The 25,433-nt window shown below is 46.2% G+C and overlaps 1 protein-coding gene across 5 annotated transcripts; it reads right to left on the bottom strand.

Moving 5' to 3' along the window:
* Positions 1–448: 448 nt before the first annotated feature.
* On the bottom strand, positions 449–24,447 carry LOC144139843 (uncharacterized). Of its 5 annotated transcripts, none has more exons than XM_077672103.1 (5): positions 24,260–24,447; positions 22,074–22,270; positions 19,323–19,493; positions 7,841–7,989; positions 671–5,660 (listed from the first exon to the last, which is right to left on the bottom strand). In XM_077672103.1, the coding sequence occupies exons 2-5, from the start codon at positions 22,103–22,105 to the stop codon at positions 5,611–5,613; spliced, it is 402 nt and encodes a 133-aa protein (XP_077528229.1). In that variant the 5' UTR covers positions 22,106–22,270; positions 24,260–24,447; the 3' UTR covers positions 671–5,610. The 5 variants fall into 5 exon arrangements, with proteins under 5 accessions (XP_077528224.1, XP_077528217.1, XP_077528229.1 ...); XM_077672107.1 differs by lacking the exon at positions 24,260–24,447 and adding an exon at positions 24,074–24,220; XM_077672113.1 differs by lacking the exon at positions 24,260–24,447 and adding an exon at positions 23,132–24,046.
* Between the last annotated feature and the right edge of the window lie 986 nt (positions 24,448–25,433).

Genomic DNA, 25,433 nt, shown 5'->3' with positions numbered 1-25,433 from the left:
GCCTTCCAATGCAGATGCTCATAGTCCGGGCATTAGCACAACTGATGCTTATATCTACTCTTGAGTTGAAGGATGAGTACACCACATGCAGAGAAGTAAACAAGCATTAAAAAAAAAAAAGCCCAGCCATAGGGGGCCTGCGCCCATTGTATGGCCCCAACATTGCTTAAGGAACAGCACCGCCCATTGCGAAACGCTCGTCAGCAGAATGCGGAGGTGGCGGAGTGGTGCAGACAGTGGCGATCGGCAACGCGTACTTGAGCATGGCTTTACCCATTGTTCTGCGGTGCAGCTTACAAACCCTAACTAATCACAATCACGAACAGTTCTGCAGATTGAGGAATTGTGGAAAGCAGGACAGCCTTTACGAGGCATGCCACATATACAATGTGTGCGAGTGCCGAGGACAGGCTGCACACACAGTAAGTGCGTACCACAGATGATGCTCAATGTGCAAAGCCAGGGTTCGTACAGGCTTCAAAAGCAAAAATTCAAGGGTTTTCAAGGACTTTCAAGGACCACAAAACACATTTTCAAGGTCCCCGTCTAATGTTTTATCTGGGATTATTTATAACTTTTCCAACACAATGCAAAAGTTTTTATTGCACAATATCTAAACACATTAGTGCACATTTAGATAGGTGCTAAAGGGTTAGTAAATGCTCCCCCAGCTTCATTTTTTTATTTCATGGCTGGTATTTTGAGGTTTTTATTTTTTATTGGTGTTTTGTTGAGACTGATTGATTTCAAAACTTAGTTAATGCTGCGTGCATCTCCTGCTTTGTCAGCAAGAGTATCAGCTGAAATTAAATCGAGTAAGTGCTGCTTCAAGGCAGGATGAACTATGTACACGTCCACCATTTTCACGTAAAAGCAAACGTCGATGGAGCGTATGAGGAACAGCAAACATGCAATGAGCAACCGTCCATAGACTAGATGGAAGATGCAAGATAGAAAACAGAAGCTGGCTTTTACTGGATTGTATCGTGATATAGATTGGATTGACAAGTGCCTGCTCCTAATGTTGCTTCGTAATAATGAAAATCTAACAAACTTGTAATTTCACGCAATACACTGAAACTTGATTGTTACAATGTTTTTTTACATTTGTTAACACCTAAAATCAACGACAAACACTTTAAATTCTTGTGAAAAGACAGGGCCATTGATTCTCTCCGGAAAAATCAAGGGTTTTCAAGGCCCATTTAAAAATTCCAGGACTTTCCAGGCCTTGAAAATGAGACTTTTAAATTCAAGGGTTTTCAAGGTTTTCAAGGACCTGTGCGAACCCTGAAAGCTTTCCTTTATGCAACCATTGTAACCATTGTAACCACAAATGTTTTTCATGCCATATTGCTTGCATGCAGTTGAGAGCATCGAGGAATACCACTGTTGCTAAATGCACCTGCAAAGCTGGAGTGAGGAGACGATTCAAGAGTGCTCTGGCGCTAGGATTTGCCATTGATGAAGAAACAACGTAAAACACAAGTAAAAAAAATTCACCTTTCAATATTTACCCCTAAATGAAACACTGTGCTCAAGAAACAACACTACGTAACCTCAACACTTATGGCAGAAACATGGTTAATTTCATGACAATACCAGGGTTCTCCTAACAGTCACACGACTGCGCTTCCAGACCGTCATGACAGTAACAAATCAATGCTTAGACGGGAAGGGAATGCCTTATGCCTGAATACAATCAGAAATGCACAGTCCCAAACTTCTCCCGTGGTTCTTAGAACAATTATGTCTGGAGGTCCTTCCCTAGCTTCCAAAGAGCTGCCCTTAATTTCACATTCAAACAGCGTGATCATGTTTTCGCACAGTTCTACCACCTACGCTTGAATAAACGGAAATACTAGTATCACTTGTGCTGCAGTGAGGCCACTGTTACAAGACATACGTTCAAGCGAAGCTCTCGACATTAACCCTTTGAGTGTTTTTGCCGTACGTGTACTGCGGCGGTTTTCCGTCCCACAAGATCTTTGCCGTACAGGTACGATTTCGAGCATCCGTTTGAAATTTCGCGCCATATTAATGATGCATGCTCCCTGGGAGGTGCTGCCACCTCCTGGGACTTACAAGAAGTGTTTGAAATTTGATTGTGCTACCTTCTTGCGGTGAAAAACAGAACTCTCTGGCTTCGGCGCGTTACGGCGTCGGTACGTGTCAACGCGTTTCGTGGTTTCAGTTTCGCCACGTGATCGCATCGGAGGCGCGTGAAACTTGATCGGCGCTCGCTATCAGGGGCGGCGGAAGTTGATTTCGATTTATATTGGCGCTGCTCTTATCTTGTTTATTACCCACGCTCACTAGGTATTCTGGCCCTCCTTGCTTGGAACTAAAGTAACCTAATCGGAGACTCCGTTGCGGGGGCAGCGGAAGTTGATTTCTATCTATATTGGCGCTGCTATTAGCTTGTTTATCACTGGTGCGCATGAGTTATTCTCGCTCTCCTCGTTTACTGGGTTGCCTTCGAGTTCTTCAGATGCACGGCAAAGCGGCGATATGGCCCAACGAACTGCCCGCTCTGATGACACCGACCGCGATGACTCTTCTGACTCTGAGTTTGCTCCTTTCACCGAGTCTGAATCGGAAGACAGCCTTTCTTCGGAAGAAGACAGCTCATTTTCGGACATGCGCTTTATGCGTGCAGACTGCGATAAGGCACTGTGCGTAGACCCGTGTTTCAAGGAATACCACACTCTGAAATACTATTGAACATTTTTCAGTTCTAAGTGATGCTGACCCCAAAATACTGTTCCTGATAATTTTTTACCATTTAATCCTGACTTTAGACATTTTGTACATTCCAAATCCGCAATAAACTAATTTGACCACCAGGGAAAGTTTTTTAAAAAAAAATTCGACCCTCAAAGGGTTAAAAACACACACACACACACACACACACACAGCCACACCCCCTGCTAGTTAGCCCACTGCTGTAAAATTTTGTAATGCTCTTGGCAGTCTATTAGTAACAAACTTGCTTTTACACAGGATGAGAAAGGCTGGAGTAGTATGCTGGAGTCTTGGTGGCTTGCAGAAGGCAAATCGAGTCCAGTCCACACCAGCAGAAGAGTGCGTACTCTCAATTTTTAGGTACGTGGATGACTTTCTGGTCTTGTGCAGCGCAAACATTAGCCTCCCATAAAACGGATGCCTCAAAGCCGTATTCAAGGTTTTCAAGGATTGCTGCCAGGGTATGGCCTTCACCCACGAGTTGCCTGAACATGCGTCCATCAGGTTCCTAGACATCGCAACCAATTTTTCAGGAGGACCACGCTTGCTGGAGATATGAGCCCCGTTCTTCCAAGGCATTCCTCCCGTTTGAGTCCGGTCACTCCAAGACCGTCAAGAGAACGGTGGCGACATATCAGCAGTACAGAAATCATGCCCATGTCAGATTATTGCCAGCCTAGAAAAGCAGGTGGACCGCCTAAGGAATGCTGGGTACCTGAAGAGCCTGCTGCGGCCTGTGTGTGAAAAACTGCTGCACAGAGTCAAAGGAAAAGGGCAAAGAAGGCCCCGCGAACTTGTAGAAGGGAAAAGGAAACGTCTGGCAGTGTTGCTGTTTGCACATGGGTTTCCCATCCTTTGAAAAAAGTGGGGGCCGAACATGACATCACAGTTGTGTTTTCAGCACCCAACAGGGCCTATGCGATGTGCCGACAAGCAAACAATCGTGCTCAACTTCCCGCTTGCGACAAAAAACACCGCACCAGGTACGCTAATTGTTGCAAGAATGTCGTTTATCGAATACCTTTGACACGTGGGGGCGTTTAGATCAGGCAAACTGGCCGATGCTTAAACGACAGGGCTCGTGAGCACACGGCGTCCTTCCTAGCCACCACTCCCTCTGGCCACCTGCCTGCACACTGTCAAGATTGCACGTGCGAAGCTAGCATGCTAGATATCACAGTGATCGACAATAAGAAAAACAAACTCGGGCGCGAGATCGCCGAAGCCTTCACGATCGACGATGCTGGGGAGACATGCGTCAGCTTTCCGTCCATGGCTTTATCAGACTGTGAAAAACAATTTCTGCACAGCACAATATTACAATCCTTATCCTTGTGCCACTCAGAGATTGCTTAAGTATAGTATATCTGTGTTCTCTTTCCGTAAAAATTCAGTTGTTAGTCAGCGGCGTGTCCTGTTTTATCTTGCCTTCTGTTTTGTGCCAAAGTTCAAGCTGCTTTCCGCCAGAAATGTATCAACTAGCATAGGTTAGAGCCATTCTGCTGGAGTAGTAGCTTTGGGTGTTGGATTCCTGCGATTTTCATTAAAATGACGACTACAATGCGTAGTTCTTAAATATGTTTAGCACAAAAACCAAAGACGATACACAAGAAAGGAGACAGATGTTAGCCAATGTACCAACAAGAAAGATGTTGGCCAGACCGGCCTATGTATCAACGACTGAGCACGGGAACGTGAATTGTTGATAAAACATAAAGTGGGCATTTGTCCGCACATTGCAGTGCCTGCAAGTGTGAGCCACTTCTGAGGGAGATTAAGAGTCTGGGTAGGAGCAGAGATGAGACAGCACAGGAACTGTTAGAAGCATTTTCTATCAAGCAAAAAGGTGATAATTGTATCAGTGATACGTCGGTGTCCCTGTTTAACTTCGAGAAATCTTTTTTCGAGTGTTTCTTTTGAATATCACATATGCGCACTTGTGACTTCCCTACTGCGGCGCATGCTGTGCATGCCCCAAGTACTGGCTCTGGCGGTGATTAAATTTCAGTTGAAAATTAGCACTTGTCCAGTCTCCTTTCTTGTGTATCATCCCTGGCTTTTGCAATAAACATATTTAAAAATCATGAACCAGCTAGCCCCCAAAAAAGTTCTGTTAAATGCGTAGTTCCCAGGCTCTTGTGTCCTCACTGCACAGAGGGCACAAGGCTTTACAGCAAAATTTCGTAAACTGCCACATTTCCACGACCACACACCTATCAAACACTTGCACATGGGCCTCTCTTCTCTAAACAACTAAATCCAGGTATCCCACCATTCACGCTGGTGTGGAAACCACTGTGATGAAAAGTGGCAGAAATAAATCAGCTTATAGCCGTTCGACCAGTTTGTGTAGCTTTAAGCCAAGAACACAACACATCTACCTAGACTTCGTTTCACCAGACACATTAACGCACAATAACACCTAAATATTAAGAGCAATGAAACAAAACTTGACAAAAACCATTGACAGGCTGTACACCCCAATGTGCTGGCCCATGCCCTTAACCAGGAGAGCACCAAGTGGGGGCGCCACCAGTCCAGCTGCCAGGTACCTATCCTCAACTTCCAGCTCTTAACCATAACTGGTGTGAGCAAGATGAGAATAAACTCAATTTCTACAACTCCCTAACAAGGCAAAGGAATCACAGCAGGGTTAATGCCCGTCAGGCCAAAACCTGTAACAACCTCAAGAGTGCTAGTCTTTCATTCAGGCGAGTCAAAGCTGCTGGTGTTCTAGGTGCCTGGAGTGACGCACCCACCAGCACTACGATGGACTGCAGGGAGGTGGAAGCACTGGCTCTGTCGTCGTCCTTGCAGCGGGACCCCACCTAGCAGCTCTCAGAACAGCGTCCTCGCCCTCTGCTCTCAGGAAGTGTCGCACAAACCATGAGACACTGGTTGCTCTGCGTAGAAACCTGGAGAGGGAAATGTAATAAAATTCAGAGCCCTTCCACCCCGTGAAGAGGGATGGCCAGCAAAGCTGCGGTGCCGAGCCTCAACGTGAGGTTTGACTGCGTCGTAGTCCAAGGGGTGCACGAAGCAAAACACGTTTGTTTGTAATTTGCGATTGAGCATTGTTTCTGGTTATTAACTGAAAGTCAAGTCCTGTCCAGTCACTGCTCCTCGCGCATGCTCAGCACGGCTCTTCACGAGCCACGTGAAACGGCTGTCAAGCGGCTCCGACGCAGCGTCAGACTTGGCTACTGCGCAATTGAGGCGCACACCTGGGCACGCGCCGGCGCCAGTGCGTCTGCCGCGGATATGACGCAACACAATCCAACACAATCCACTTTAATCCAATCCAATCCAAGCCAATGCAATGCAATGCCCCTCGCCCTTGCGCAGAACGGCCCTTCACGGCACACGCGAAACTGCTCAACCTCGGCCAGTGTAGCTTACGCTACAAAACACACAGGAATCGTGGGTAGAAATTCATTATAGCGTGGGTATGGTAATCACGGCACATGCTCTGTGAAGGCCCTAGGACCTTTTTAATTTTGTATGATTTTTTTCCATGCCCCGTGGGTGTGGCGCGCAGTTTTACTATTCCGGGGAATTGAGTGGGCTCCGCAACGTGGCGCTACGCTTGCTAGCGATTCCTGTCTACATCGCTCTGGGACCGGAGACGATCTGCTGGATCCTAGCCATTTACAGCTTTGCTGTAAAAAAAAGAATGAGCTTTACCATGTGGTATGTTAACTGCTATGCAACATGCATGACTAATTGGGAGGCATTTAGAATAGGAGTTGTTTTAAAGGCAGCGGCGGCTGCCGTATCTTCATTCATGTAGCACAGCCCGACGAACATCTGGCACCGTGCTGCGGCAGATTCTTTGCCGCGCGAACTTCATTATGAAAGTTCCATGTATTCTGACCTTAATGCTGATAATAAGATCAGCATGCTGTGGAAGCAGTGCAGAATTCTTGGTGTTCCTAGACTACAAGGCCGTGTGCATGTACGCAGTAAAAAAACAATTCATGTTTCAAAGCACATGATGACAGACACGTGCTGCCCAGCTAGCATTGCAGTAGTGCAGTGAAAATGCCGCGGCTGCAAAGAAATGTGTAAATAGCGAGGGAAACAGGACAGCACAGTTTTGCCAACCGAATATGCCCCTGGGAAGATTGCCAAACCAAAAAATTACTCCCACCTCCCCTCGCGGGAACCCCTGTGTAGATGCGACACATAGGGGGTTCCGTTGTTGTTTCCGTTAGGTTTATTCTCCCATCGCGTGAAACGTGCCGTGAACCCCCTGCCGCGGCTATGACGCAACACAATCCACTTTAATCCAATCCAAGCCAAGCCAATCCAATCCAATCCAATCCAATCCAATGACCCTCGCGAGAGAGTGTTCGCTATCGGAGAGGAGAGGGGGTGAGCGGTGGAGAGCGCAGCTCGCGCGGCGAGGAGAAGGGGGGAGGGGTGTGGACGGACAACAACAACGCCGTATGGAGGGACAAGGCGAGTGAATGAGATGCAGTCGCATCTAAAACAAGTGCATTCTAAAAAAACCTCATTCTAAATTGGCATCCCTTGGGGCAGTGGGAACACATGTAGCTTGGTTGGGCGCAGCAAGGCGCAGGCAAGTGGATTTGTAGTGAAATGGTGCAACTGGCGCAGCTGGGTGATCCCCCCAGTGCATGTGACTGCCTATAGCTCTGGCATTACACAAACCTCCTTCTTGGAATCACACTACTCGATCCACCACATGGCCTCGCCTCACGCGTACCTCACGATGTTGCAACTACACAACACATGCTCAGATCAGTACGCAATAAGACAGCACGCCCTTCTACTTCAAACAGCTACATCTGCCAGCTGAAGCCCTCGGATCTGCAACCGCTGAACTTAGTAGGTGAGAGACTCACTTCACGATGCCTGCCCTTCATGCAGATACAAAGATTAATGCATGGCGGAGGCAAGAACAGGAGTGGGTATCATGAATAAGCACAGAAAATGCACTGGAGCTGGTTTTGCAAGTACATAACAGCCCCAGCACTGAACTTACCAAGGAAGGCAGGCCCAGTCAGACAGACCCACTAGTTAGTACTAGGCGGAGTGAAAAGGAAGGTGCGCATACAGAGAGTGCACATACCGGGGTTCAACAGTTGTTCCCCCGATTCAGGGCAACCTGCTCGAGAAGAATGCCTACGCGAGGCGTGTGCTGTCCCTCTGGAGGTAGCCCCTGAACCACCACAGCACCCCTTTGGACACCTCAACAGCGTTGTAGTGGGATTCCGCAGTCTGCGCAAAGACGTCAGTGCATTGTACTCCCACTGTGTATATATCTATTGTTGAAAGTTTCTCGCGTCAATAAAGACAATAATAATTACCAGAGGCTAAAGTAAAGTTTCAACTTTCACAGATGAAAAAATTTGGCCAACTAAACTCGGGAATAACCGCGAGCTAGCCTAGTTGGGATTGATGCCTCTGGACAAATAGCGCACACAAACGGAGACAAGAAAGGACATACAGGCAAGCGCTTCTAACAACTAAAATTTTGATCGAAAAAAAAAAAAAACAGACTTGTTATACCCTACAGTGCTGTGCACAACAATGCAAGAAACAATTCGACGGTGCATACATCCTCAAAACACGCTCCCTAGTTTAAAACGCACGAGGAAAGCAATCTCCTCACCTGACAATGCTAAGGATGGATGGCTTACACAATCTTCATTGTGAAGGAAAAGGTGCAAGGCCTCTACAATCTCTCTTGATGTTTTATTAGGTGAACAGGATGACAGTGTTATCAAAGAAGGGTGTGATTCTACACTCTTTGCAATGTGAGGCCAAATGTGTGCACAGGCTTCCTTTTACGCTGGACAAGTGTTCCCTTGATCTTGTATTAATACACCTGCCCGTTTGCCCGACGTACACATGACCACACACCATCGGCTCCCTACACCCAACATTTCCTACACAGTCCACAAACTGTTTGTCATGACGCACAGTACATTCATCCTTTGCTTCGTTCTTGCCCTCATATTCCTGTTTTACCCTGCGACAAACACTTCCTATTTTTTTTGCTGGAAAGGCTACTCTTACATTGTAATTTCCTGCTACCTTCTTAAGTCTATGGGATAGTCCATGCACATATGGAACCACTGCAAACCTTAAATCGTTCTTCACTGGGCCTGCTTTCTTCCATTGTAGGTTGTTTTTCTTCTTTCTCTGTGTTTAACCTTCCCCAATAGCAGGCCACACAATTCCTGCGAAACAATTAGCGGATACCCAGAATCCCGCAAACGACGCATCTGTTGTCCGAATGCCTCACTGACCGAGTGAAAACAAAACTTCACCAAAGCTGACTGTCAGAAAGCAGATACTATTCCATTCTTGAGCAGCTTATAGTGGTCTGAGGCTTAGCTAAGAAAGGCCTTCCCTGCACGGGGCGGGTATGACCAGCAAATGTGATCCAGCTGAAACATTAATTTGAAATCCAGGAACTGCAGTTTGTTGCCAGTGGGTACTTCTGAAGTGAATGTCAGCCCTTTTCCTTTTAGCCTGAATGCTTCTAACACAGCCTCTGTGAAGCTTTCTTCGTCTATGTTTTACCCCAAAACTAAGCAGCCATCCAAGTAGCTGAACACTTTCTAGCAACGCCTCCTAAATCCCTCGCCAGATCTCTGTCCACACAAGGGCTGGGCAGCGATACTTCAAAATATATTCTGGAATACAAGTATCGCGATACGTGTGTTGGGTGCCTAAAATACAGATACTAATAAGATGCATTTAAGTTTGACATGACACGATATTTCAGAGATACTTTTGCAGGCCCAGAAAAAAAGGCATTCCGGATTACAGATAAAAGATACAAGTACTGAAATACCTTTTTTTATTTTGGCGACCTCCTGTTCTAAAATCCTGCAGTTACAGACACCAATACAAAAAAGCTTGCAGAATAAAGCAGCTGCAAAAAAAAAAAAAAAACACTGAAAATTGGCAACAGCAACACTGGTAACTATTTCAAGCACTTCATCATTACAGATGAGAGTGCTGGGTGCACCACTATTACCCAGAAATAAAACCACAAAGCAAACAGTGGCCGCATGTGAACTCAGCCGAGACCCTGCAGAAAGGTAAAGAGAAGCGCTGACTGTGGCCCAGAAAAAATCATTTGCATGGTCCGATAATGTCCCCTCGGCACCGGCCCCCTTGCTTTCATTTTTCTCTCTTCCTCTCTCGCACCCCCTTTCCTCATTGTGCGTTTGTACATTGCTCTACCCTTGTTCACTCTCCTCAGCAGCTGGTTTTTTTTCCTTGCGACATGTGTTCAAGCATTTTAAACTGTGCGCGCAATGACTAGGAATGCGACGCGCACAGAATCTAAATTCCGGTACGTGCCCGCAATGAGTGGCGTGTGTAATCACACACCTTCACATACGTGACGATTGCTTATTCTCTATTGGGCAGCGTTTAGTTGGACATAATCAAGGCCGGCTGAAAAATATCGATCTAATCCAGAGCTCTAAGATGCAATCGTACGACGTCAATTTCACAACACCAAGCAAAAGATGCGCAAGAGTAAGATCGCACACCACAACATGCAATCTAGCTTGATTGTGCTTATGGTAAATTGATGCAACACAAAAATCGCCTTTCTTGCTCGCCCACTATCCTGCCGTGTATTTAATGCTTTATGATTCTTCAGCACATAAACAGCGCTTACAAAGGTTGCCTGCAGTCTCCACAAGACGTGCAGCAATGATGCATATCTTATTTCAACACCAGAAATGGATGGCTGCCGCTTTGTAATGAATATATAGAAAAGCGATCTCAGCGGGATTGAGTGACCCAAGAATATCAAATGCAATCTTTATTTTAGCCCACGTTGTAACTTATGGCCCCATGTTTACTTTCACTCGGTGGTTGTGTAATCTTGTCGATGCCGTCAGCGGATAACGCCAGATGCATTGCTGAGCAACGTGTTCTGATCACCTGGTTTGTGAAAATAAAGAGCCAAGACGGATAATGACCTATGTTCTGTCATAAGAACTGCTTGTGTATTTTTTTTTTTGTGCCAGTAATTATTTTAACACGTACTGATACCTACATGTGTGCACGTGCTTTAAAGTGCTCCTTCATCAATCCTTAACACATTTTTGCCGTAAGACTACTACGTTTTGTCAGGTACCGGTTACCCAAGAGGTGCTGTCAAACAAGTCCATCAAGCCACGCGTAGTAGGTGTGCAACAGATCACCAAAACGTGCCCAGAACAACCATCGCTAAAGCAGACGACAAATTCAGCTGGACTTCACTAGCACGAGGGGAAGGCGTAGTAATTGTAGTGCCATCTACACTGTGCTCCACGTGTTGAGGACATTAACGAATCGTTTGAGATAGCCCAGTCTGCACTCCTGTTATATCTTTCTCCGTGGCCAAAACTGTGCCGTCATCACAAAAGTAACGCAGACCGCGTTCAAACCACGCAGGAAAGCTCACAGAAGGTGTCCATCTGTGAAATGACAACCCACCAGCTCACTTAGCATGGGTGACAGTGATACGCGCGGCCTCCTGCGGTCATAAAGTTTTGCCCCACACCCCACATTCCCCCAACCCCACTCCGAGCAACTACTCCCTCTTTCCTCTCATGAAGAGATTTTCAGGAAGATTTCCAGGAACGATAAGGGATTCTCAAGTGGAGCTCTTCCTGAACTCTCAAAATGAGGTGTCCTTACCATGCCGTGCATGGTAAGGACACCTGTACACTTACCAAAGTGCACGGCTTTGAGGTGAGGGAGCAGGTGGGGGGATATGAAGTCCCCGAATAAGTCTGATTGATTAATCTGTGCTTCTTCGTGGCAATATTCCACGCTTGCAGCATGAGTGGTCTCCACAGTGGCTTCCGTGCCTTCCAAGGTAAGTGAGAGTTGGTGACAATGGCAACATTGTCCCAAACAGACGTGAAACAAAATGTGCAATTTCTGCTCCAGGCATGATCTATCATAGTCATTGGAGTGGGTTTTTTTTCGGTACTGTTCTTTTTTGTTGTTCTTAAAGGGACCTTGCAACACACTTTGAGCAATGCAAATAAACGTGTGCAACACTTACATTACAACACCAGGAATACCTCAGCCAAATACTACACGTGCACGTGAAGCGATAAGCACACAAATCGCAGTGAAAGACGCAGAAAGACCAACTGTGCTCTCTTCAGTTTCTCTCATTATGCGCCACTGGCACTGCTGTAATTACATCATTTCAGCGGTGGCTGCCCTATTGACTGTTGCTGGTCCCCTTCCCGGCTTATTTCTCACATTTCCTGTGACGATCCGCCGCCATCGGCGCTGTGCACCAACCTCTTCTATGCCTGAACATTTTGAATAGTTTTGACGTTTCTTTCGTTTTTCGAGCGCGCAGAGTTTGAGTGCAGAACTCAATACTTCCCTTTCAACCAGACCACTGAACAACAAACGTTTATTGCTTCAAAAACGCTCTACCAGCCTGAGCGCACGCTTGCGAGCAGGCAGCAATGCCTGCTTTTTTGTTGCACCAGACTGGAAATAGACCCCTCCACGTTGCGGAGAAAAAGAGAGAGGGGAAAAAAAAAAGAAAAAACTCCCTGGCTTGTGATATATCAAAGGTCGTTGAAGAGAATGCCACGAGCCGCCCCCTCCCCGTAAGAAAGCGCGTCGCTTTCGTCACATAGTCTGCGGTCGAGATTAGAGGGCACGATTATGTGCAATATTTCATCGCACGTAGCTTCGGTGATAGTGAATGTATTTTTATAATTCTTGCGGGAGTAGATTGCTGGGACAATAGACTTTATTCCAAAATAGATTACGAGTAGTCGGTGGTAAGTGCTGCAGGGTCCCTTTAAGCATGTCAATATAAAATAAAAAGGCCCTCCTGTTCAGAGTGGGGAAAAAAAAACCAAAAACAGTGCAACTGTTACCGTCATGAACACAACGAAATGTTATCACTCAGTGGGTTCCCCCTTCCCTGAGCTGCTCGCCTAGATTTCGAGGTCCCAGATACAGCTGCATTCCATCCTGTCAAAATAGTAGAAAATTCCTGCTTCTTTGAAGGTTTTCTTTATGCTTTTATAAGGAAACAGAAGTGAGTTGTAAACAATGTCTATTCATCTGACCAGATTAAATTCGAATGACCAGGCCTTGTTCAGTTTTTCTGGCTGGTTTACATGCATTCTTTTAAGGGCACATGCAGATAAAATACAAGCTTGTATTATTTGAAAGATTTGGTGGTTTACGGGGCCCCCAGCGCTTGTCCGGCACCAAACGATGCTTTATTCACTGAGAAATTAAATAATTTAAGTCATAATTTTGATTCTCCCACTGAACCGTGTATTTCACGACGTCTGCGATGACGTATCCACAGCAAGTACCGAAGTGAACGTAAGTATGCGCACTAAGGCTGCAGTGAACGATGGAACGCCTTGTTTGCTGACAGTCCTCCCAGATGGCGCTCCCATACCAATCGAGACCACTATCCACCCTCGCTTCGTTTTTGACCGGATTTGTGCCAGGATAATGTTTGTTACGGTTGATAGTACTCATTTCGTGAAACACTGGGTATGCTTGACAAACACAGTCACAGAAGGCACTGTCGCTTATGCCAGTTGGCCAGTGCCAGGCCAACTACACTCAAATTTCACCTCGGCCAAATTTACTTTGAATGCACAGTACGTACCACCAAACCAACTGGAACATGACTTGTAGCCCCGTGAAACGCGTGGTTAATTAATTAGAAGCATTTAAAACACCTGTCGGCGGATGGCGTGAACAGCCATGAAGCTGAAGTGACACTGCGGCCAGCCCTGCGCTTTTTCCTACGGCCAGCCAGGAGAACCAATGGAGCTGCGCTGGGCACGCTTCTCCTAGGGCTGCGGCGAGGGCGGAGCATGGCGCGCAAGTTCCCTCTGGTCGGCCAGCCGCGTGCTGCCACTCGCTCGCCGGCTGGAGCATCACTTCAGCCTGGCCGTAATGGTCGCTCTATTCTCAATTTTGGTTTCAAAATCTCCGATCTTTGATGATCATTTCCGCTGCGGATACGCGTATTTCAGCTGTCCTATTTTGTACCTTGCAGTATTTTTAGGCAGACTATACGAAAATTCAAGAGGTTGAAATTTCAGTGCAGTTGGCCTTTAACACACTGGACAGCTGTGCAGTTATAACCGGCATAGTGCACGCAGTGGGTGCAGTACGCACTGGTGCTTCTATGTTTACTTGTGTATTTGTAACTTCTATTGTTTACCCCACTATTCTTACTGCTATAAAATGTATGCATTACATCTAGGCACAAACAGCTCGTTTTGAATGCATATATGCGTTTGAATGCATATGCGTTTTGAATGCAAAAAATGTTGAAATTTGGTATTGATCCCGCAATTGTAAGGTGGGTTGAGGCTCACTTGCGCAATAGGTTGCAGTTTGTTGAAATAAGCGGCGCACGTTCATCTCTTTTAAGCGTATCCTCAGGCGTGCCACAAGGCTCCGTGTTAGGACCTTTACTCTTTTTAATTTATGTGAATGACATTGCAACGGTTGTTCCTCCTTTTGTTGATGTAAGGTTATATGCAGATGATTGCCTCTTGTTTTGTCATGTGAAAAGTGTTTCTGATCAAATGCTCCTCAATGATGCTCTTCGATGTATTGATAACTGGTGTGAAAAATGGGACATGAAAATTAATTTCGATAAAACTGTTTGCATGACAATTTCAAATAAAAAATCCCCCCTAAACTATAAATACACAATAAGCAATAGAGAAATTAAGAGTTCTACTGAGTTTAAATACTTAGGCGTTACTCTATCCAGCAATTTAAAGTGGGACAAGCATATTGACCGCATTACAGGACTGGCGAAGCGAAAGCTGGGATTTCTGAGAAGGAAACTGAGAAATGCAACACCCTCTGTTAAATTGTTGGCCTATAAGACGATTGTTAGACCAACGCTGGAGTACGCAGCTATCATCTGGGATCTGCATACTAAGACTGAAATTAACAAACTTGAACGAGTCCAAAGATTGGCAGCGAGGTTTATTTATTCAAATTACAGGAGAACACAGTCTGTATCTCTTTTGCTTGCTAGGGCTGACCTTCAACCATTAGCTACACGTAGGAAAATAGCTCGTTTAAAATTTATTTATGACTTGTATCATAAAAACTACAAACTGGATCCCGGAATACATCTGCGCCCCCCAGGGCGAGTGTCGGCTCGTACCAATCACTCATTTGTTGTGCAGGCGTATGTACCGCGGGTGGATGTATTTAAGTTTTCGTTTCTAGTCCGATCTATTGTTGATTGGAATGCGCTTCCTCCCGAGGTGTTTACAGGATGTAGATCCTCACAGGACTTTCAACGATGGCTGGACTTGTTTTTTGCCTAATAGTGTGTATTGTTCACCTGTTCACCTCCCACCCCTGCCACAGCCCGCAAGGGCTAGCAGTATTGTAAATAAAAAATAAAATAAAATAAATATAACCCCTGTCTAATTTGCAATGGATTTTGCCGGCCACAGCCAATCACACAGCTGCCCATAATATGTCATAGGATCTAGTGCGTGAATTGAGCTAGTGGGTCGCATGGCCAGTCTCTTTTTCCTCATTGTGTAGCTTATGTGAGTGAAGTTTGGGTTAACATTGGTGTTAGTGCTATTCTAACAAGTCAATCTTCCAAATGAACAAAACTTCATTTTGTCTGCATAGCCCCTTTAAGTGAGAAAAGGCATTCAAAAGCACTGCTTCCCTTGCACAATCCTACCGGCCCATTTGTTGATGTTGGCTTTGATCTGAAGGACTAAACTTGGTATATTGATAGCATTCTTAACCAATAAAACATGAGAATGGACAAACAAAAAGTAGATATTTGGCTAAGATGAGATTATCTTAGCCAAAAGGCCGGAAGCGATCATGTTGAAGGCTGAGATAGCGCAAAAGCATATTTTAAACCAGTGTGATGTCATTATGATAGTTGGTGCAGTGACCCCCACTGGCACATGGCGTGTTTTCTTCTCTGTTACCCTATAAAAAAAGCTCCCGCTTAAAAGTCAAATAATTAGTCGTGTGCAAATACCAAATTTGGTACTGCGAATCGAATATGAATACTAGCAAATACTGACTACAAACTGAATCGAAACATTTTGAATAAAAATACCTTCGCTTAAGTGTGCATACAGCTTTTAAAATACAGCTACAAAAAAAAAGGACAACTTGCAAGCAGTCAGGACACAACCCATCCGAATGTTCATGTACTAGTGCTCGATAAGAACACGATACAAAAAATTAAAAACAAAGACAAAATGACAAAGCTGAGGAACAAGAACTTGTCACGCACTGCTATGAAGAAATATGTGTCCCTGAACGTGCTGTGCACACAGCAATTCTATTTGACTGGCTGCAGTCCCTCCATTCACTGGCCCTTGCTAGGCATGCTAGTGCCTGGTACAAACTTTGCAAGCCTTGCCAAGAAGTGGCAACTCTTGATTCCTCACTCATGCCAGCATATTGACAGGAAACTTCTTATTGGCTTATACGTTTTACCTAAGTAGCTTACCGCTCCAGCTAGCATGCTACACCATTTAGCATACACATTTCACGCAAGGCGTGCACGTGTAAAGCTCTATGCATAGCTTTGGCGTAGTGTACAAAAGCCAACCCACAAAGGCATGCAGTGTTGTGAAGCTTGAATGTCGTGCGGCAGAGCCAAGTTTTATTGCTATATTATTCGTAAATTTCGAGTACTATTCAAACACTTTATACGCTTTAAAAGGTAAAGCTGTGTGCGGAGGCCCCTGCCATTGCGAAGGACCTTCTGCACATGCTCACACCTGCTCTCAGTGTGTGAATTACAGCGGACATCTGGCGTGGGGGGGGATTACATGTGTACCTTCTTCATTAGTGTTTTGAGCTCAATCTAGGGGGTGCATTCATTACGCGAGTAAACATAGTACAGTCAAAGCTCAATAGTTTGAACTAGAAGAGGATTGAAAGTTTCTGTTAATCAAATGGAGTTTGAAGTATGAGCTTATTACAGGCCAACTGCAATAAAAATTTCGACCATTTTAAAACCCCATTCCCGTAAAGTCTGCCTAAAAAGACTGCTAGATACAAAATATGACACCTGAAATACGTGCATGTACACCACAAGTTACCAGCAAAAATCATCCATTTTTTCACGGAATTTCTGAAGTGTGAGGCGATTACAGCCAGGCTGGAGTGACATTGCAGCCGGCAAGCGAACAGCCGGCTGTCCATCAGCTTGGGAGCAAGCATGCACCTAAGATTCTCATGCACACGCAGCAGCTGTGGGAGAAGTGCACCCAGCGGAGCTCAACCGTTTCCCCTGTGGCCTGGCTGGCGGGAATGTCCCTTCCACTTCATGACTGTTTAAGCGATCTATCAGCAGGTGCAGCATCGCCTGCTACAAGGCTATCTTAAATGCTTCTAACTGACTAACACAGCATTTCACGGGGCTACCAGTCATACTCGAATTGACTTGGGGGCACGTGCTGCATATTCAAAATAAATTTGGCCCAGATGAAATTTTGGTGCAGTGGGCCTTTCAATGAAAGACTTACTTGCAGGACTGCATAATGCAGCCCACGTGTCATGAGTGAAAACATGTGTGATGAGTTGCAAACCCTTTATGAGCAAGCAGGATGCACATTATGGTACAAAATAAGCAGTGCGCTTGTCTGCACTTCCCCCTCTTGCAACTTAAAAACCCGGCTTGGGAGTTTGTCGGCCAGTTCTAATGTAGCACCCGTATTTTCCTGGGCGCAAAAAAGGAAAAAGAAGTGGCAAGACTTTCGTGGCACCGTATGAGTACCAGCTAGTAGGTACTCCATGTAAAATCACTGCTAAGTGCAGCAAAAAAGATGAAGGGCTTGGCAGACAAGGACATGCACTCCTCAAGGAGCACCTGCTCTTGTCTGTCGAGTCCTTCGTCTTCTTCCTCCGCTTAACAGTGATTTAACAAAGACTTTATTGGGATTTTTTGGTGAGTGGATATAGTAATATGCCTTGGCTAACCATAATGCCAGAAAGAAAGAGACAGGAGTGTTGCCACTGAGGCAAGCAAGCCTAGGCCCAAATGAAGCAGACTGCAAGGGCAAGCGCTGCCTGCTCGCCCCCTGACTGGTTGCCATGACGACCGCTTGACGCGTGAGGAGCAGCAGTGCTAGTGGGAGGTGCTACCACGTGAACGAGTGCAATGCACTCAGGAGTATGGTTGGTAGCATGGTCTGTCGAAATTATTAATCGCAAACGCTTGAACGTTGCAATCACCAGGAGTTTCCTCACACTGAACTACATGATTTTGACGAGACCGCAACACCAGTGCAAATAAATTGGAAGTTTCATTCGAGGGCTTCAACAGTACTGTTGCATCATTCCTCACCGTTTTGTTTGTTCTCAAAGTCACGGGTGTGTCCATTACATCAGTATGACGGTACACATAAGAGTGCAAAAGAGTGCAAAAAACAGCTCTGCTGCTTCTCCAACCTTACACCACTAGTGCAAGCGGTGCCATTTTTTTTTTTTTGCCATGAAATCTTTTTCGAGCGAAGGTTGCAAGTGAATTACATTTTTAAATGAAGTTACACGACGTCAGTTAAACTACCCCATTGTCTGCATGAAAACTAATCCTAGCACAACCCTAACAATATAACGTAATATGTGAAGGCTAACGTCTTAAAGGGACCCTGCAACACTCTTTGAGCAGTGCAAGTAAACCTGCGCGACGTTTAGTTTACACTGCCAGAAATACCTAAGCCAAATATTACACATGCACGTGAAGCGGTGAGCGCGCGAATCGCTGTGGAAGACGCGGAAAAACCAACCGCGCTCTCTTCAGTTCCCCTCATTATGCACCCCTGGCATGGCCTAAGCGACGTCACTGAGGCCATGGATGTCCGATCGGCTGTCACTGGTCAACTTCGCGGCTAATTACTCCCATTTCCGCTGTCGTCAGCGCTGTGTACGAGCCTCTTCTATGCCTGAACTTGTAGGCACAGTTTTGCCGTTTCTTTTGTGTTTTGAGTGCATGCATAGTTTGACTGATGAGCTCAGTACTTCCCTTTCAACTGGAACACTCGTCAACAAACGTTTATTGCTTCAAAAACGCCCTACCCTCCTGAGCGCGCGCTTGCGAGCAGGTATCCATGCCTGCTTTTTGGTGGCACCGGACCGGAAATAGGCACCTCCACATTGCGGAAAAAAGAAGAAAACTCCCCGGCCTATGATATATCGAAGGCCGCCGAAGAGAACGCGCGAGCCGCCCCCTCTCCGTGAGAGAGTGCGCAGCTTTCGTCGCGTTGGCCGCGGTCGAGTTGAGAGGGAATGATTATGCTCGATTTCTCATCGCGCGTAGTTTCGGTGATAGTGAACGGATTTTCATAATTCTTGCGGGAGGATATTGCTGGGACAATAGACTTTACCCAAAAACACATTTCTAGTACTCGATGGTAAGTGTTGCAGGGTCCCTTTATTAAGTAAGGTACATTACCAAACCACAGTTGCAATCACAACACTGAAAAAGACATTTGCCTCTAACCTGCCCTAGGGGCCCTATGCTATTTATCTCCAAGGTGAAAGGCTGACCTCCTACAGCTGCCTACCTGACTTTGAACGATGGCTTCTTCCACTGGGCTGGGTCACAGACATCGATCGCAAGCGTTGGGTGCCCGTGGGCTGTGAGCTTGAAGTGGCCACCGTCGACGCTCTTTTGGACCAGGTTGAGACAGGGCCACATGGAAACGAAGTAGTCGACTTTTGCAATCAGCATCAGCCTGCAGGCAACAAGATAAAACAGGGACCCAAGTGACGCCAGAGTTTAAAAAGTTGGGGAAAGTGGGGGTATTCAGACACAGGACCAGCCAGGCATCATAACAAAAATAGACAAGAACCAGGCTTGAAGGCAAATAAAAAAAAGTGTTATTCGCAAAATTTCCTACCTACTCGTCGCATGAAAGTTTCTCTGCATAAAAAAAAAACTTAAAATATGACAACAACTGCGGTTGAAGGGCCAAACTGTGTTAGCTGTTATGAAATAAGTCACAGTGGAAGAATATGAAGAATCCACAGATAGTAAAAAAAAATCACTTTTCTTTTGCGAGAAATTAGGCACGGAACCCGGAATGTGTAGCTGGTGTGGCTTAAAAATGAATGCATTAAGTAACGTTTGTGAACGAATGTTAGGAGTTTCTTCAGCAGTGTGGAATGACTGACCAATGTTTCAGGCAATCAAGAAAACCCTCCGCTGCCTCAAATGAGAAGCAGAGGCTTTATCTGCTACCCATGCTAGTGAGCAGTGGGAGAACCCACCACAGTTTCCCATGAGCAGAAGAATCACAATCACGCTCCCCATTCATTTCCCACTACAAATGGAGTGACCCTTCACCGTCCCCATTGACGAGTGGAACACTAATCTCACACACCAACCGGATCTCATTTTTTTGCAGTGATGATGGATCGTGAAATACGTACATACTATATAGTACAGCATCTTCATCCCACCCCTCAGTTGAGCATGCCATTTCACTCTAGTGTACTCCTCTGGCATTGCACCTTATCAGGTGCAGGATAACCCCCCTCACCCCCCCCCCCCCGTTTCTCGTGAGGAGAGGCACCACTGAGCTTACTCCTCAAGCTGTTCACTCAACCATTGTGACATCATTTTTCACAAATACATTCCTTCACACCACATACCATGGCCTCAAACGTGACATGTATGCTTACAGCAGACTGCTGTTGAATCATCAAACACATACGACTGGGAACTTTTACCCGTCCAAATTATGCAGCAGAATTGGCGTAGAATCACACCTGGGAGTAAATAAGGAGTGAAAAATCACTGCAGTGAAGAAATGTGGCAAAACTCTTTTGCCAATATTAAGGAATAAATCAAGATTTGCTTTAAGTAATGAACTAATCCCATACAGGACTTGAAGCCCCCAGTTAAGTCCCAAATAAGTGATAAAATCAATTTCTGATTAAGCTATTAAAAAACACAGTCCTGCTACACATATTGTTTGTCCCTATAACTTACCCTTTTCCTTGTAGAATTTAGCTGTGAAGTCACGTAATACTGTAGAACATGATAATTCTAAAAGTCAACCACAATGGCTAGCACCATGCTGAAGTTCAAGCAGCAACCAAAACTTGTTTCACTTGTATCCAATAAACGGCAAAATTAGAATAAGATATTAGGCAAACATACATTTTCTTACCACACCAAAAGCATGTACTCAAGCAAAAATATTTGTCTAGGCATTCAGGACACATCTTCAAAGGCTGCAACGTTGTGGTTGTAAGCAAGAAAAAAAAAGATCCAGGGGAGACACTTCAGATTGCGTAAGTGTAGAAATGTGTGAGCAATTAAGTCCCACAGTTAAAATTGCTTCAAGTAATGTCTCCACATGTATATAAAGTCATTTGTGCCGGTACTGTGAGTGCCACCACCTCCCTCAGAGCCGACAGGAGCAGCAGCAGCCACAGCGCCAATAGGGAGTGAGGTGGTGCACCGTGCAGAGTGCCCTGACTCGATGGAGGCTGCCGTGCCTCTAAATGAGGCAGCGGTGAGACTGCAATGCTCGCCTGGAGGTGCTACCGCCGCCAATCACTGCTGTGACAGATGGAAACCCTTGCCTTCATGTGGCTTTGCACATGCCCAGGTGTTGCCTTACAACGGAGGCACAGGATCCTTTTCATTGTATTGTTTCTGAGGCACAGCACGTGCATGACAACATATTTTTATGACCATCTTTCAACCACAACGCCGCCCCCTTTACTATCCCTTTATTACCATCCTTTCCTAAAGAAAGTTGACAGAAGCACGAAAGCTTTCGAATATCAAAACTGCGTCAAAAGTGCGTCAACGCCTTCACTAAAAGTGCATAACCGATCGCCAAACCTTCAAAGGCCCAAATCGCAAACGAAGAACGAACCCATGCGTCGGTTTTTCGTGCAGTCTAGGTGAACTTTCAGTGGCAAGTTCGGAAATCCATGTGAGGTGCAATAGCCGGCTCTCCGACGAAGGCAGAGGGGCCCCCAGCTCTGCTGTTTCTCCAGCCTTGCACCACTAGTGCAAGGTGCGCCAATTTTTTTTTTGCCATGAATTCTTTTTTAAGCGGAGGTTGCAAGTGAATGACATTTTTAAACAAAGTTACACGACGTTGTCAGTAAAACTACCTCATTGTCTGCAGTAATTATCACTGATATCTGTGAGTGGACACCCATGCGCCTCCCGGTGTGAGACATTTTCGATGCGTCAACAGATTTCAACGAATACTGAACAAACTGAAACTGGCAATTTAGTTGAAAACATTCAAACATGCGATCAAACGAATGCGCATTTGTGACTGCCAAACCTGTCCTGAAGTCCTTGGTAGACGACACCCATGGGCGTGCAACCGCCAAGCGTCTAACGGGCATGAAGTGGCTCCTGGCGGATGGCCACAGCCTCAGCCAGATGTAAGCCACCACAGCTTCAGCAGCAACAGCGCAGTGCTCTCAGTGCCAAAGTTGCCACTGTCAGCAGTGCTGCCCAAGCAGAAACGTGTCGCACCTATGGTGGAAGCAAAAGTGAAAGAGGAAGAATTTGACACTCTTTCATCGGCCATTACCCTGAAAGCATATGGTGAAAACTGCAAACATTCACCAAGAATTTGCCTCTTTTTTTGCCATAGCAGAGCAGCAGTACACGCGGATATGTTGCCACATCGCTGCGGTCCCCCATGCCATGATACACACTGTCCTGCCATCCAAATGAGAACACCATTGAGTAGCACTTCCCAACAGTGGAGCAGAGCTGCCCAACAGAGGCGTCCTTTGAGCACTACTGGGAAATTTGCAGTCGCCGCAGGGAGCACAAAACGTAACTGCAGCTCCGGAGAAACGTCCCACCACAAATTCCCGGGCAATACCGGCAAATACACGGACAACGTCAAATCTGCATTTCGGGAGCCGCCTGGGAGCGCAGAGGTTGTTCAGCTAGTCATACTGCCCCATTATTGCAAAGAATTAACTGCTACCTAGTGAAAACAAATATGGGCAAAATTAATCTGACGTTTGCCTCCCCAATCAGTGATGCACACAAGACAACAATGAACCATTTTAACGATGTTAGACATGATAAGGGTAGCAGGCTGGGCACATTGGTACTGCATAATTACACCAAATAATTGCGCAAAAAAGGGGGGACCCGGCCAAAGTGAGGACGGTTGCGCTGTGTGTGTCCATCCTCACTTCGTCCGTGTCCCCCCTTTTTTGCGGAATTATTTGGTGTAGTCGGAAACAAATACTATATTCAGCACAGAGAAAGAAGCATAAAATCGCCTTATGTGGAACCCTCCTGAGGGAAAACAAAACAAAAAGCGTGGATTCAAACAGGATAGATGGCTGTCACTGCACTATTCAACACCCAAACCTGAAATGTCCGAGACTGTGGGCATCCTAAGACACTCTAGTGATTCTGGATTACGTGGCCAGTGCTGTCAGTACCAGCGCCACCAAACCATAGATTCGTCAGTAAGACAAACACTGCAGCAATGAGCTTCGGTGTTCATTACAATAAACTTGTAATGAAAATGTAAAAATACAATTGTAATGTGACAGCAGAATCGATGCATGTATGTGAATTTCAGGAAGCCTGCACGCCACCCATAGATGCTACCTACTAAAGGTGGCAAGGTGCAGACATCGCCTCCTGTATTTTTACAACAGGCGATGGTGTAGAGCATGCTACGAAAAAACTAAAAGATTTAGGGTTATAACACGCTCAAAAGCCTATCACAGTTAGAAAATTAGCCCTTTGAGACCCCGTGAGTTCGCCGATACAGCATCTTTTACAATGTCATTAACATTTAAGAGCCACCAGTGCGGAGACAGCATTCAGGCCGTGGCGTGCGGACGTGTTTTCTCGTTCGTCCGTCCGCGGCCGCGACAGTTCGCGATTTTGCCGGCCCCACGTCGCGGCCCTGGGTGTTTGATTCTGCGATGGTCGCTCTGCTGCGTCGGGCCGTCGAGCGTCAGCCAGTATTCGCCTATTTGCTTGAATCTTCACCCAACAAACTCCCAAGGTTCGGGACCACCGCGGACAGCCCTCCGCATTGCAGGCTCGCCTCCACGCTTGCCCACTTCCCGCGCCTGTCGAGTACCATCTTCCGGACGCAGCAAAACGCCAGACCATGGCCCTGTGATGTGTTTCGTGCGCGGCACACCCAACCAAAGTGGCAACCCCTCACTTATTTTCTATCATTTCTACACTTTTACCTCCCCTACTATATTCCCATCCCCGCACTGGGTTGAATGCAGGTGAACCCCCAGATGGGATCAAAAAATATCTCCAGTCCATTTCTTTTCACCCTACCTTTAACATCGAACCACTGCCCCCACCGCGCGGAGACAGCATTCAAGCAATTCAAGTGGCAAGCTAATTCCTCAGAAACAAACTCTGCTTCAATGTTGATTACAAACATGCCTGTGGAATTCTCGCTGATCAACATGTTGTACGCACGTTGTACATACAAGACTGAATGCATGCAACGTGTCTCACTTTTCAAAAGAGACGCCGCTTTGTTGACACGACAGTGACGACAGTCGCACGTGTTCAGCGCTGCACGCACCGGCTGCACACTCAGCCGATAGAACAGATGACCACAGCATCGGAAGAATTTGTTTCAGTCGGAGAACGTCAGAAATGCAAAAGACGAGCAGCTCGTGCAAGCGTTCCGAGAGTTTCAAAACACCACGACGCGCTCTGTTGACAGAAAAAGCGAATGGTGGCGCTACGGGCTACGGCAGAAAATGAGGCGCTCTTTTTGAAAGCGATATTAGGAAGCAGCTAGATTTGTGGTCGTTGCGGTGTGGTGGTTTGCTGAGCCTCGTTAGTTCGAACTCCGAGGCGATAGAAAATCTGTTCCAATTAGCCGGAGTTCGAACTAGCGGGTGTCCCTTTGATTGGCGGTGGGCACCCGCCGCGGTGGCTCAGTGGCTAAGGCGTTGCGCTGCTGAGCACGAGGTCGCGGGCTCGATTCCTGGCCGCGGCGGCCGCTTTTCTGATGTAGGCGAAAAGCAAAAACGCCCGTGTGTATGAGATTTCGGCGCACGTTAAAGATTCCCGGGTGGTCAAAATTAATCCGGAGCCCTCCAATACGGCGCGCCTCATAGCGTGCGTTTCGTCGGCGCGTTAAACCCTAAAATCAATCAATCAATTTTTGCGCCATTTTGCTGTAACCAGTTATGTACAACTGAGCACGAAGGCGTACCATGATGTGCGTAGTTCGTTGTTTGTACATAAGACCTTGTTTCTACATGCGTTCTTAACCGAAGCAATCAGTTATGTTCGCACTTTTAGTTTACACTGCATACTATCCTGTGACATTTTTTAGCGGGCAGTAATGGGCTACTAGGTTCTTCTGTCAAAGAATTACTCCTTGGCTCTTTGCGTAGCCAGACATTAGAGAGTTGTAGCAGCCTGCCTGTTCCGTAGTTACGCAATGATAAGTTCGAGATGCGAATCCGAAGAAGCAGGAGCGCACTTATGGACTACGATCCATAGTGCGAAGGTAACAACGCCTGCAATAGGACGCCCACACCTCACGAATAGCATGCATGCGCATGAAAGCACCTGCCCTCCAACATCTTGGCGAATACACTGGGTCCGAACAGGCAGCGCCCGCCGGAGAGAAAAAAAAAAAAAAAGAAAAGACCGCACCCCCGCAAGCGCG

Source organism: Haemaphysalis longicornis, unplaced genomic scaffold, assembly GCF_048455015.1.
Source record: "Haemaphysalis longicornis isolate Haplotype H1 unplaced genomic scaffold, Haemaphysalis longicornis Haplotype H1 scaffold_1, whole genome shotgun sequence".
NCBI lineage: Eukaryota > Metazoa > Arthropoda > Arachnida > Ixodida > Ixodidae > Haemaphysalis > Haemaphysalis longicornis.
The sequence above is the reverse complement of the archived record's forward strand: the minus strand, read 5'-3'. Positions and strand labels throughout refer to the sequence as shown.